We start from the raw sequence: 15,556 nt of genomic DNA on the forward strand, positions 1-15,556 counted from the left end.
TTATTAGCCTCAGATCTATTTATTTTCTGTTCATCATTCTATCATTCAATTTTGATCACTTTGGTTGCTAGTGCCTTATTCTCGATCCCTTCGTAAATTTTAGCATCTGTAATTTGTTTGATAAGTTGTTAATGAAACGCTTTGTATAAACATAACATTAAGAGATTTAGGGGACAATTTTTAAAAGATTAATATCTAATAAATCACCAACATTTGATATATCCTTTTCCGAAAAGTTGCAAATGATAATATTTTACATAAATAGAATATCGAAATCCAAAAAACCAATATTCTGTGAGAGGTAGAGCTAGCCTATAGTGCGCGAATTCGGCCGAACCCTTTGCTTAAGTATTTATATTAGGAACTTCATTAAATATGTATAAATATTTAATTTTGAATATTCCATTAACTAAGATTAGCTATGGCATCAATGACTATCCGTGGTAAATTCAAAACCCATCCACGAGAAATAAACCAAAATGCAGCTAAAATGGTTATTGGACCATAATTAATGAAGTTTTCCTATATCTTTCTCAAGTAAGAATAATGAAGGTTAAAATGAGTTAAGAGTCCATTTATGTCAAAGTAATCTAAAGTAAACAGAAAATTGCATCACTCAAATAGGATCGTAAATGTATCTAAGATTATTGTATTTTGGGTGATTTGCATAATCTCAAATGATCTATCACATTAATCAGATTCATCACTACTTCAACTATATAAACACAGCAACAGTCTAATGGCTCTGCATTCACTACTGAAAACATAGGCAAGCACTAAAATAATGGCTCGTTACTCAATCTCTTTAACAATATTTCTTTCTTTGGCTTTGATAATTGTCCCCGATCATATTATACCAAAAACTCTAGCTACGAGTCGATCCATTGATGATCAACATGTCGATGATTATGGACCCCCAAGAGCGAGTCATGGTCCAAAACGAGGGGTAGAGATCAACGATTATCCACCCATAAGAATAGGGCATAGATATGGTCAGAGACGGAGTTAGGATTTGTAGTGTGTGGTTCTAAATTTTAAAATAAAACATCGCTTTCAGCGAGAATCGAACCCCCTTCTTTCCCAGCGAACCCACAGCTCTTACCGTTGAATCAAGACCCCTTTTGTAACTGGGTTCAGCAGTATATATGTGTTAGGATCGGAAACCCGGGTAGTGCAAAATTTAGCCAAACAACGGTATAATGACAATAACAAAGACAATGAAAGTTGATAACAACGACAATTAAAGTAGATAAAGAAGACACAAATTTAACGTGGTTCGGTCAAAGTGACCTACGTCCACAAGCGGAGAGGAGCAATTTACTATAACAATAAGAGTACAAAAGAGAGTACAAAATTAGAGTAAACACTCTAATTAATCCCAAATACCCTAAGAGAATAACCTCACAAGATCACTCCAAAGAAAGGGTTCACACAAGTGCTTCCCAACACTTAACTCTAATACAAAACACTCTTAATAAAGGAAGAAAGGAAGAAACAAGAATTGAAGACAAGTCTTGTTGGTGTGTCTAAAATGAACTAATGGCCTTTCCTTTTATAGGCAAAAAATCTTGACCTCTTAGGTGTAAAAGAAGAGATACAACTTGTGCAAATGATGTCCAACACACAATGCAATATTTTTGGATCCCAAAGAATATTGCCAACAAAGTCTACACTTTGCAAAGATACTTATGCTTATGTGAGATAGACTCCATTTGACAAAATAATGGCCATATTACAAATCTCCACCTTGGCCTAATTTTGGATGATATAGTAAATTTGCTCCACCTTCTCCGCAAAAGCCCCAATGGGCATATGTCAAAATTTAATGCCATCAAAATCAGACAAATTGTCTGATACCGAAACTGTAGTAGGGCCTATAACAGTGGATCCCAATAAAGTATACAACGAACCAGATCTGTGTGCTTTCATGATCACACGAGCACCTTGAAAAATTTTCAGAACTCCACCTTCACCAGTGAATTTGCACCCAAGGGATTCTAAAGTGCCCAAAGATATGAGATTTTTCTTCAACTCAGGAACATATCTAACATCGGTGAGAGTTTTCAGCACATTATCGTGCATTCTGACCCGAATTGTACCTTTGCCAATAGCGTTACAAGTAACATTGTTACCCAATTGGACAACTCCACCTGCAACTGAATCATATGTAAAAAATAAGTCCCTTCTAGGACACATATGATATGAACAATCGGAATCTAAAATCCACTCATTGTCTAATCTGAAACTAGTTTCAGTTGCTAAAAATATAGTTCCCTCAATCTCATCAGTTGCTACACTAGCTTCAGCGGTGTCAGTATTTTTGTGCTCATTTTTTCTTTCTTTGTGCTTTTCTTTATTTTTCAGTTTATAGCATTCAGAGATATTGTGACCTTTCTTATGACAATAGCGACACTCTAAATTATTGTATCTGGAATTGGAGTCGGATTTGCCCCTAACAAACAAGCCAACTTCCGCTTGAGTTCCACTAGCTTCCCCAGTAATATCACTATCTATCTGTTCTTTTGATTTTAAGATAGATTTAATATCCTTATAAGAGATATTATCCTTTGCATAAAGCATAGTATCTCTTATATGCTTAAAAGATGGGGGTAGAGAACAAAGCAGTAACACGACTTGATCCTCATCTTTAATTTCAGCATCTATATTACTTCAAATCCATAAGAATGGAATCAAAGGTGTCAAGATGAGAGAGAATAGAGGTACCTTCACCCATACGAATTGTATAAAGCTTCTGCTTCAGGTAAAGTCTATTTTCTACTATCCTCTTCATATATAAGGTTTTCAATTTTTCCCACATGCCTTTAGCTGTGGTTTCTACAAAAACTTCACGTAAAACCTCATTTGAGAGATTTAAAATGATACATGCTTTTGCCTTTTTGTCTATGACGGCAAACTCCTCGTCCGTCATTTTATCCGGCTTCTTCTCCTTTCCTTGAAACGCCAAGTCTAAGCCATCCTGAATTAGGATAGCTTCCATCTTTAATTGCCACATTACGAAGTTTGCTCTTCGGTCAAATTTCTCAACATAGGTCTTTGTTAGAGTCATTTTGGCTATTGAAACTAATTCGGTTAGATCCGGCTCTGATACCAATTTGTTAGGATCGGGAACCCGGATAGTGCGGAATTTAGCCAAACAACGGTATAATGACAATAACAAAGACAATGAAAGTTGATAACAACGACAATTAAAGTAGATAAAGAAGACATAAATTTAACGGGGTTCGGTCAAAGTAATCTACGTCCACAAGCGGAGAGGAGCAATTTACTATAACAATAAGAGTACAAAAGAGAGTACAAAATTTGAGTAAACACTCTAATTAATCCCAAATACCCTAAGAGAATAACCTCACAAGATCACTCCAAAGAAAGGGTTCACACAAGTGCTTCCCAACACTTAACTCTCATACAAAACACTCTTAATAAAGGAAGAAAGGAAGAAACAAGAATTGAAGACAAGTCTTGTTGGTGTGTCTAAAATGAACTAATGGCCTTTCCTTTTATAGGCAAAAAATCTTGACCTCTTAGGTGTAAAAGAAGAGATACAACTTGTGCAAATGATGTCCAACACACAATGCAATATTTTTGGGTCCCAAAGAATATTGCCAACAAAGTCTACACTTTGCAAAGATGCTTATACTTATGTGAGATGGACTCCATTTGACAAAATAATGGCCATATTACAACATGGATATAGATATAACAACAGGAAGTAGGCATGATATTTGCAAGTTAAGTAAGTACAAGGCACGGGCAACACAACAACAATTGAGATAGAGAACAAATTGGTCTTAGTACACCAAAACAAGGAGCAAAGGTCGACGATTATTCACCTGCAAGACCAGAATATGATTCTACAAATTATCATGATGCACCAAAACAAGTTGTGAAGATCAACGATTACCCATCCACAAGACAATGGCATAGATTTACCAATTGTATTGGTGCACCAAAAGGGTCGGGGGTTAATGACTCTCCACCAACAATACCAGGGCATAATCCTGGTATTGGTCATGCTGATGCACCACCAAAACAAAGGGTAGAGATCACCGATTATCTGTTCATAACACAAGGACATAGATTTACCAATTTTATTGGTGCACCAAAAGGGTCGGGGGTTAACGACTCTCCACCAACAATATCAAGGCATAGTCCTGGTATAGGTCATAGTGATGCACCACAAAACAAAGGGTAGAGATCATCGATTATCTGTCCACAACACAAGGGCATAGATTTACCAATTGTATTGGCGCACCAAAAGGATCGGGGGTCAACGACTCTCCACCAACAATAGTTGGGCATAGTCCTAGTATTGGTCATGGTGATGCACCACCAAAACAAAGGGTAAAGATCACCGATTATCTGTCCATAACACAAGGGCCTAGATTTACCAATTTTATTGGTGCACCAAAAGGGTCGGGGGTCAACTACTCTCCACCAACAATGTCAAGGCATAGTCCTGGTATTGGTCATGGTGATGCACCACCAAAACAAAGGGTAGAGATCATCGATTATCTGTCCACATCACAAGGGCATAGATTTATCAATTGTATTGGTGCACCAAAAGGGTCGGGGGTCGACTCTCCACCAACAATAGTAGGGCATAGTCCTGGTATTGGTCATGGTTATGCACCACCAAAACAAAGGGTAGAGATCACCGATTATCTGTCCGCATCACAAGGGCATAGAATTACTAATTGTATTGGTGCACCAAAAGAGCCGGGAGTCAACCACTCTCCACCAACAATACCAGGGCATAGTCCTGGTATTGGTCATGGTGATGCACCACCAAAACAAGGGGTAGATATCACTCCGTCCACAACACAAGGGCATATATTTACCAATTGTATTGGTGCACCAGAAGGGTCGGGGGTCAACGACTCTCCACCAACAATACCAGGGCATAGTCCTGGTATTGGTCATGGTGATGCACCACCAAAACAAGGGGTAGATATCACTCCGTCCACAACACAAGGGCATAAATGTACCAATTGTATTGGTGCACCAAAAGGGTCGGGGCAGTGGCGGAGCCACCTTATAGGAAGGGGTGTCATTTGACACCCCTTCGCAGAAAACATACACTGTGTAAGTAGAAAAAAGAATAAATTATATGTATATATATACTATGTATTGACTCTCCTTAATTTTCTAGTATGTTTACTTTTATATATTTTGACATTTCTTAACCAAAATTTTAGCTCCGGCATTGATCGGGGGTCAACGACTCTCCACCAACAATACCAGAGCATAGTGATACACCACCAAAAAAGGGGTATAGAAATCAATGATTATCCAGCACTGCATCGATCGGTTAGGACATAGTCCTATAATTTCAATTAAAAATAATAGCAATATTTGGTTTTGATCACAAAAGTTTCCATTAATCTTGATCCTGATGATTGATTTAGTGGGGTTGCTCATGGTTCGATTGGAGTCAAGGTAATGAAAAAGATCATACCAACTAATTAAGTAATTTTTCTAGCTAAATATATAAAATGAATCAAACTAAACATATATTGAGTTTTATCGATTTCAGTTCAAAGTGGTTTTTCTTTTTCCAGGGTAAGACTGAATATTTTTTCCAATAAGAGGGGAAAAGATCAATTATACTTAAACATAGCATGATCATTTGCTTGAAAATAAAGAAACAAGTTTTCAAGTGGATTACACATGTTCTATGCTACTATAAGATAGTCCAAATGTTCACATTATTAACAATTACATGCTCACACGTAAAATCCAACCCTTTTCACCTATAACTCTTTTTAATTAAGTTGCATTTTTCATGCATGCACTTCTCATACTCACACTTTTGCTCAAGAACTTCAAGCTAAAATTTCTACTATAAAAATATACACAAATCTTAAATTTTCCATCACAAATTTATTAATTTCAATAAAAAATAACAAATATGGGTCGTTCAATTTTTGTTTTCGGGTTCGTGGTTTTAGCTCTAATTATTGCAATTAGTTCTGTTAATGGCAATGAATGTCCAAATACCATTGTTAAGCTTTTGCCATGCAAGGGGTTTTTAATGGGAAAAGGTGATATTAGTGTTCCTTGTTGCAATGGTGTTAAGGGATTAATGAAAATATTAGCTACTAATGATAATGATTTGAAGCTTAAAAATGTATGTGAATGTCTCAAGAAAGAAGCTTTGTCTATTGGAGTAGTTCAAGAGAGAGCTGAGCAAATTCCTCACCTTTGCAATATTAATGAACGTAATCTCTCTCTCTCTCTCTCTCTCTCTCTCTCTCTCTCTCTCTCTTCTTAATTCTTGCTCACTTTTGATTTTACACATGATTGGCCAATTAAATGAGCGGATTGAATTTCTTTGGATCCAGATAAGCGGGCTACATTAAAAATAATGTTAGGTTACACTCAAAATTTACTAAATTTACTTGGGTCAAGTTGGATAAATAATGGTTCCTCACTCAACCATTTCCAACCAAAAGGTTGTGAGTTCGAGTCACCCCAAAAGCAATGTGGGGAGTTCTTGGAGGGAAGGATGCCGAGGGTCATTTGGAAACAGCCTCTCTACCCCAGGGTAGGGGTAAGGTCTGCGTACACACTACCCTCCCCAGACCCCACTAGTGGGATTATACTGGGTTGTTGTTGTTGTTGTTGTTGTCACTCAACCCGTACGTCCAACTCAAAAATTATTTATGATTTGATTAATTGTCTAATCAAACCAACCGTTACTTTTTCTTTTATTTATATTGTTTATATCTAACCAATCGTACCTATAGCCTGTTTGGCCAAGCTTCTCCAATCCTAGCATTACTTTTTTTTTCAAAAAAATACTTTTTTTTTCAAATTTGAGGTGTTTGGCCAAGCTTTTGGAAGAAAAAAAGTATTTTTGAGGAGAAACAGAAAATTAAAAAATGTAGCTTCTCTCCAAAAGCACTTTTGAGAAAAAAAATCCACTTAGAATCAGTTTTTAAAAGCTTTGCCAAACACTAATTGCTACTCAGAAGTCTTTTCAAATTAATTAGTCAAACACAAACTGCTTCTCACCAAAAGTACTTTTGAGAAAAGCATTTTTGAAAAAAATACTTCTTAAAATAAGCTGATTTTTACAGCTTGGCCAAACATGCTATTAAACTTTTTCTCTATTTTGACAATTTTTATGGGCCAATTTGAGTTACATAGACTACCCAACTTGGCACAAACTCTTAGATGGGCTAATTCAAGTTATGCTCAAATTAACCCGTCAATGAATATGTCCCGTTTAACTCGCCCAATTTTGATAGGTTGGATGGACTATACTTTGAAAAATATATATATTAGTCGCTCCCTTGAGTAATAGCTAATATAATGTATATACAAAATATATATATTATATACACTTTTCGGCTAACGAATGTAATTAATTTTTGCCGACCGATCAATTTTATATTTTGCGCATTATACTTTCCTGTGCTAAATTTGACACCCTACAAGTGTTTGATCTTGAACTTGATTGCTTGTGTAGACTAAAGGCTTCATCAGCATCAACTCAAGGCTTCAAGCTGAACAAATACAGGAATACAGGAATCATGTCTTTCAAGAGACCAATTCCTAATCATGACAACCATTCAATTCACCACAAGAAACCTCTTGTTATTGTCCCATGAAGGTGAAATTTCATGGCTATATTATAAATAGTTTACTATGTATTCTTCGGAATCTTTACATAAATAGCCAGTCTGATTCACTGTTTATATTTTCTGACTGGTGTACATAAATTATACATATACTATACATGAATTATACATATATATTATACGTCTAACGTTAGTTGCTGGCATTTTTTATTTTATGCAGTTGAGTGAGCAGCTATTTAGATTAATTCTTACTATTCTTCTAGTTTAGACTATATGTAAATTATTTTCCAGTTCAATAATACTTTACTAATATACTTATTGGTTTGTTTTGGAAAATGCAGTATTATATCTTCATCAAGTGGAACGCACTAAGAAGCATGTGGGCATTTCTTTAGCACACATAAAGCTTGTATTATGGTTGAATATGTATGTTATGCTCAAATGATTTAAATAAAATAATCATATTTACTTTATGTAAATCCAAGTCTACAATTTAATCAAAGCAACATAAATGTCTTACCACCAAAGGGTGCGGGATGTATACCATCCCTTCATTCTTAACTTAAAATCTCGATTTCGAGCCACGGAGAAATCTAAATAAAATGTGTTTCACTTCCTTTAATAGGACCTACGCGATGATAATATTTAAGAATTTTGGTGCTTAGAACCAATAAAAGACTTTTTAATTCCAATGGACGGCAAGTTAATGGGTGTCAAATCCAATTCTATAGTTAATGATTTGTGTGAATATTCAACAAAATTATAATATCCCCTTGCCAAATCCTTGATTATATGTCTTCCAATATCCACTACTTGCAGTATTCCACAATCTTTAGTGCTTTCACTTGATTCCACACCTCAAGTTTGTATATTATCTTCTTGTTTTTGTGTTTTTAATAAACAAAAATAGCAAGTTGAGATTGAAATAATTATTCACATTATATTGAAGGCCAGTCTTGAGCAAAGGTCACGGGTTCGAGCCGTGGAATTAACCACTAATGCTTGCATCAAATGTAGGCAGTGGCGGAGCCACCTTATAGAAAGGGGTGTCAAATGACACCCCTTTGCGGAAAAAATACACTGTATAGGTAGGTAAAAAAATAAATTATATGTATATATACTATGTATTGACTCCTCTTATTTTTCTGGTATGTTTACTTTTATGTATTTTGACACCCCTTAACAAAAATTCTGGCTCCGCCACTGAAGGTAAGCTGCATACATTATACCTACTTGGAGCGTGATCCTTTTCAAGAACATGTGTGAATACGTTATGCTTTGTGTGCTTGTGCATTAAATGTTTTTCTTACATATACATACATAATCGTAAAAAATGAATCAGGTGAATTAGAGAACTCGCCTTAGATCCAACCCCTCCCCCTCCCCCTCCCCCACCAAAAATAAAAAGAAATGGTAATCATGATCTCTAGAAAATGTTGAACACCACTCCAATATTGACAGTAAAAGAGTCCATGCATTTATATAATTAGCCCACAAAATAATTCACTTGAACACCATATATCCAAAACCAACAAAGCAACCAAAAAATCTTTAATTATTTAGAATATTTTCAAAGTATGGGGATGAAAAAATCAATGATATGGTCACTAATGGTTCTAGGAATAGTAGGATTTGTGACTATGCAAAATACTAATATTCCTATGAAATCATTGATTTGTTATCAAGCCCAAGATTTATTATCACCATGTCAACCATTTTTATTGGGTTGTAGAAAAACTATTACAGAAGAATGTTGTCAAGGTTCTCAAACTTTGGCTAGTCTTGTAAAAAATAGTACAATTGATGATATTAAAGATTTATGTAAGTGTCTTCAGAAAACTGGGAATTCTTCTGTTATTGATGTTAAAAAAGGAAGAAAACTTTTCAATGTTTGTAAGATCAAGAGAGTTCCTATTGGTCCACAAGTGGATTGTGACAGGTAAATTTTATTCTCCATTATTTTCTATTTTATGTTGATCCTCTTCATTTTTTTCTTTTTTATAAGCTAACTTTTTGGTTTCGACGATGAAAACAAAAAAGAATTAAGTTTTCAAGTTAATTATTAGAGTCATTTGAGTCTATTATTTTTTTGTATAACTATTCGGTATTTGGAACTTACTGATCTGATTAATTTGAATTTACGACGCATAAGATTCATTAAAGATGAAGCGCTCTCAACCAAATTTTTTTTATTTTTAAGGCGCGAACTTGAGACTTTTGTGTAAAGGTGGAGGGATTCTATCTATATCATCACAACTCTTGATAATAAACTTGAATCGGTACATAACCAATTATCATGCGATTTTATCATGTTTTGTGATTAGTAATTATAATTGAAAGCCAAGAGGTTTCTCTATTATTCTCTGTTTCAACTAAGAGTTTTTTTCAATTCAATTGCAAGTTTTTTTTTGGATATATGCAGTATTTGACAATATGGACTGGCAAAGAAGCTTCACTGTTTGAAATTTGAGAAGAAAGTCAGCCAAGCTAAGAAACTACTACTATTACTTATTGAAATGTATTTCAATTTCATTCCTACTCTTGCTTTAGCTTAAGTGTACTGGTACCAATCTCAATTGACTTAAGTTTGGTAAAAAAGACTCTTGTTACCAGTGCTATGAAATGAAACAAAAGTATGTCTTAAATCTCCATATATTGATCATTATTATTTATTTTAGGTTTATAATACTTCTTTTCACATACGGACCTAAGTCATCTAAAAAGTTTAACATGTCAGGTAAAACACGTGCCTTCACTTGCGAACTTGATTCTTTGATTAAGTGCTTGTGAGATTCAAACCTTAGATTTTTGTCTACTCTGATACTACGTGAAAAAATTTGACATGCCAAGGACTGCGTAGTGTGTTCGCAAGAGTTAAGGGAGAATTAAAATGGATTTCTCCTTTATATGGATCACCAAATAGACTTTAGTTGGTATATGACTTTAATTTTATCATATTATGACTCCATCCATGGACAGAGGCGGAGCCACAATGTCGGTTGCGAGTTCAGCCGAACTCAGTTGTTTTGGTTCAAATTATGTATTTGTCTTAAAATTTATATTAAATATGTACAAATTATTAATTTAGAACCCAGTAACTTAAAATAATTAAGATCCTGAACCCATAAGCTTGAAATCCTGACTTTGCATCTGTCATGAATGCTTTTGAATTAGCAATACTTAAAATTTGCCACCATTATAATGTATATTTTAAGAAAATCCATTCACCAAGTCATGCAGAAAATGTCAATAAAGTGAAAAGGAAATGCAAGTGGATTTATACTTACTTAGGCTTAGATAAGCTTTGAATTTTTTATTTTTCGTACACTACTCAACTTTGTAAAGTTTTACCTATATTTTTGTATTCTTAAACCTTACGTTAACCACAAAAATTTTAAAAAATAGATGAAACACCGGTTTAGGTATCACCTTAAAATCCGATTGAAATTCTGTATAATGTATTCGTAGTTGAAAATCTTAAGGGTATAAATCTAAATTCGCACTCACTGTAGCAAAAGAATAGTAACTTAGTAAATCGAGTGATATTTTGCATCTGCTTTGACAGAAGCGGATCCAATATTCGAATATTATGGATTCGAGTTTGAGATTCTACCACAATTCATTTGATTTATTGTGCTCGAAATATATTATCTGTACTTATTTAGTAGATTTTAAACGCATATACAAGGTACAAACTAAAGCAACTGGGTTTGAATGAACCCATAAAGTAAAATGACATTATATAGTCACTCTCAAAATAATAACCGGAAAATGTACATTTTTTGTATATATATACATGTTGTATGTTATATATAAAAATTATACAAATTTTATATACTTTTTCGGCTACCGAATATAAATGGTTTATAGCGCGGGCTAAAAGTGATAATACCCCTGAAAATATCTGCCTTACTTTGATATCTTGATTAATTAAGAGTTGAAACTGCAGATCTTTGTCCATGTTCTTTTACAAATCAAAGGTCATAACTATTAATGTAACAACAATGTTGACATATTAATTTCAAATTTCCATGACAAAGTTTCTTCCAAGGAAACAAAAAACCCTGAAAAGATTTTCCTAAAAATATATGATAACCTAAAAGCTATGTTACACGACTCTCCAAATATACCGCTGCACCCGTGTCAGATCTTCCATACATGCACTACTTTCGGAAGATCTGACACACACATAGCAACATTTTTGGACAGTCCGAGTAACACAGCCAAAACATAGTATATTCCAGATTGTAAAGGCCATTAATTTTATCACCTGTCTTGAAATGGGGAAGTGTAAGTGATGAAATACTATTACAGGAAGCCAACAGATTGCATAGTTTAGTGATTACAGAAACAACAAACATAGTCAAATGAAACAGATATAAGGATCAAGAGACAAACTACAAGGAGAACAGCAATTGAACTTAAAGGAGAAGTAGCAACAAGCGAACGAGCTCAGTAAGTGCGTAAACCGCACGTATATACATGAAAACTGAGGATAGGAAGAACATTAGCTTAACGAAGCATTCACAGCAGCAGCATGCGATGTCTTGAAGCATTCACAGCAGCACACAATGGTAGAAAAATTGACTAAAATGCCAAAACGGAGAAATCCGAGCACAAAACTTTCACTTCATTTATGAAATTGATATGAACAAATAGTACACTTGACAATCCAGGAAAGGATGGAAAAAGTACCAGGAAACGCATCGTTATGACACACTGTCAACAGTGAATAGGAACAAACGCTGCAAAACTTGAGCATCTATATAAATATATATAGTAGTTTCTCTAGGTGCAAAACTCAACAGATATTTATATATACACAACACAAAGGCACAGACCTTGTCATTGCCTGGGATTTTACGAAATACCAATTGTCTTATTCAGTATCCAGAGTGTAAGAGACAGCTGAATTGCAAAAATTGTATGAAGCCATGTCCTATCTAACATGAATCCATATACTGTGATTCCAGCTCTGTTGTGCTCAAAGTATGACACTGCAATAAATTTTGCCACCACCGAGATCAATAAACCGCCACTGTATTACCAAAGATGTAAAAGCATTTAAGAAAATAAACCCCAAAAAGAAGTGCTAGAGTTACCTAGTGCTTGTCTCTTCTGGTAAGATATCGTATGGGCATGAACTGGCACCATATTTGTGTTGTCCAAAACATCATCTCCGTCTCCTTCCTCGTCAGTGTCCCAACTGGAATTGATAGGGTATACAACCTGAGGCGTCGCACTCTGAGCCGTGGGAGTCTCATTATCCATGTCATCAAAGGAGCTGATCGTTGCACAAGCATGCCATTTGGCTGCAAGTGATGTCACAGCTTGTGCTTTGTGTGTGATCTTTGCTGCACTACGCAAGCACATGAAAAGTCCAGTTACCAAAGTAATTGAGCTCAACTGCACCACAACAATTATACAACGTCAAAAGCAATGCTGCTACATAATCAAGAAAATAAATAAATTCTAAGTACAAAAAGACGGTGCATGTGAATGAAAGATTATATACATACCGCAAGCTCACCAGCTGTAAATATGTTTACAGTGGAGCTAGGCTCAGTTGTAAGAAGCAACGCAAGAAACTGACTTATGGTAACTAGTATGAGAGTTGACAAAATGAAGACTCTGAACCGGTGGCTAATGACACGAAGATTTCTTCTTATTCGCAGATGCTCTATCATGATCGTCGCGACATCAGATTCTCTCTCGAAAACTTGAGCAAATTCTTCCAATCTAAGGATCTGAAGGCAGCATATTAACCGGAATAGGACACATACAAGGAAGGAAATTGATATCCGGTAGAGCCAGGAACACATTAGCAATATGCATACGAGAGTATTGCTCAAAGCGGCATTGTACAGGTAAGGAATTTGGGTTCCCCCTGAAGAAAACCACCAGATTTTGTATATACTCTCAGCAATAAAAGAAGGGAGAACAAAAGCTGACAGGATCTTCATCGACCTCTGCACGACAAAAGGAGAAACTGTTATACAGCTGAGTATAAGCAAATGTCTACGGAAAGCAGCTGAGTTTACTCAAACTAATTTCTTTGGTCTTGTTCTGCATAGGTACAACCTAAAATCAGAGAAACCACCATATTTGCCCATTCTACAACGATAAAATAAACTATCACTACTTTCCCCCTGTAAAAGTAAGGGCAAGCACTTCAATCAATGAACCAGATGTGTATCAAGGCCAGCTTAGTATCAGTGGAAAATTCATGATTAGGGTTAAAAGGGTCTAAATAAATGTTTGGTTCTTCGACACAGAAAACGCCAACATACGTGCATGTTTGAAGTGTTTTCCGTTGTTAGTGGCATCAGCAGTATATGCACAACGCTAAAAGTACTGACATATCTTAATCCACTTGAAATTAATGATTCTCCAATGATTATCAGACAGGATCAAACTTCTATTACGAATGCAAAACAGGAACATAAGAAACATTTATAAAATAATATGCACTGATCAGTTCTTTCATCAGTTATTTCTGCTTATGAGAGAACTAAACGGTATTGACCATATCATCTAAAAGCTTAAGCTATTAGAAAGAAAACACTTCTGTTTACTAAATCATATCTTCAACACGTCCCCTCCTGTGTTCATTGATTCTTTCGAAAGGCCAAGCACGTGTAAGTTCTTTTTAACTAAGACTGGAGTGAGATTTGAACTCAAGACATGTGCCTGATATCACATTGAATTATATAAACACATCATTTAAAAGCTTACGCTATTAGAGACTACACATGTTTATTTACTTAATTATATCTTCAACAAGAAGAAGGGGAGCCTTGGCGTAATTGGTAAAGTTGTTGCTACGTGACCAGGAGGTCATGAGTTCGAGCTGTGGAAACAGCATTTTGCATAAATGCAAGGTAAGGCAGCATACAATAGACATTTGTGGTCCGGCCGTTCCCCGGACCCCGGACCCGCGCATATCGGGAATTAGTGCACCGGGCTACCCTTTTTATATCTTCAACAAGCACCAAAGGACTGAGCATACAACTGATCTACTTGTGAAAACTTGAAATCATCAGCAAAGAGGAACAATAAAGACATTTTGAATCAATCCCAAATTCAGTAAAGTTCAATTATTTTCTAAATCTAACTTAACAAACATAACACAATCTGCAAAAAGAAGAATAACAAGAAAGAGGGAAACTAACTTACATGTAGCTGCTGAGTATATTCTTGTTGAACCTTTTCACTATCTTCATACAATTTATCAAGAAACAGAAATCTTCTAATCCCATATTTCCTAGAAAAAGCAGAGAGACTAACAAAAGACAAAGTTGCAAAAAGTGAAAGAGAAACTTGAACGACAGCATCAAATGGCCTTTGATGCATAGAATCACAGCTTTCACAAGCAAATACAAAATGAGAAACTAATGGAACCCCAATTGTTAAAATAAAAAATAATGACCAAGAAAGACCAGCTCTCCATATATTTGATTGATCAAGAAAAACCCAAGTAAGAGCTGATTTAATTTTCTTGATTTCTGCTGAATTTTCATGTATTGAATATCCTGAAGAAAGTGCTTCTTTGCTAGTAGTTTGTAATAATCCTGTTTCACCTTCTTCCATTTTCTCTTCTTGAGCTATAAAATTCAATCAAATGAACATAGAAAATTTCAAGATTTCAATTTGTAGAGACAATTAAGCTGACTTGATTAATATGTTTTAATTTCCCAAGTGGGAATTTTGTACCAAGATCAAGCCTTTCAGATGTGACTTGAACCAGAATCTATATATATATAAAAGGTTGACACAGATGGCAAAATAAAAATGGTAGCTGATACTGTTTGATGTTGACAAAGATCAATTTTTTAAGAAAAGAAGAAAAAGCAAAACAAGATTAGTAATGTTTAGATTATGATAAGAAGATATCTATTATTGTAAAAACGTTGGTATATAAGATTGCGTAGAGCCAAATTCAAGATCTAAAT

General features: G+C 35.1%; 1 protein-coding gene across 1 annotated transcript; it reads right to left on the reverse strand.

The window, feature by feature from the left end:
- Positions 1–12,215: 12,215 nt before the first annotated feature.
- On the reverse strand, positions 12,216–15,336 carry LOC107773998 (uncharacterized). The gene is made up of 4 exons (XM_075224642.1): positions 14,781–15,336; positions 13,124–13,573; positions 12,707–13,010; positions 12,216–12,601 (listed from the first exon to the last, which is right to left on the reverse strand). Exons 1-4 carry the CDS (start codon positions 15,192–15,194, stop codon positions 12,465–12,467), a joined length of 1,305 nt encoding a protein of 434 aa, XP_075080743.1. The 5' UTR covers positions 15,195–15,336; the 3' UTR covers positions 12,216–12,464.
- Between the last annotated feature and the right edge of the window lie 220 nt (positions 15,337–15,556).

This window comes from Nicotiana tabacum, chromosome 11 (assembly GCF_000715075.1).
Source record: "Nicotiana tabacum cultivar K326 chromosome 11, ASM71507v2, whole genome shotgun sequence".
In the NCBI taxonomy this organism is placed as follows: Eukaryota; Viridiplantae; Streptophyta; class Magnoliopsida; order Solanales; family Solanaceae; genus Nicotiana; species Nicotiana tabacum.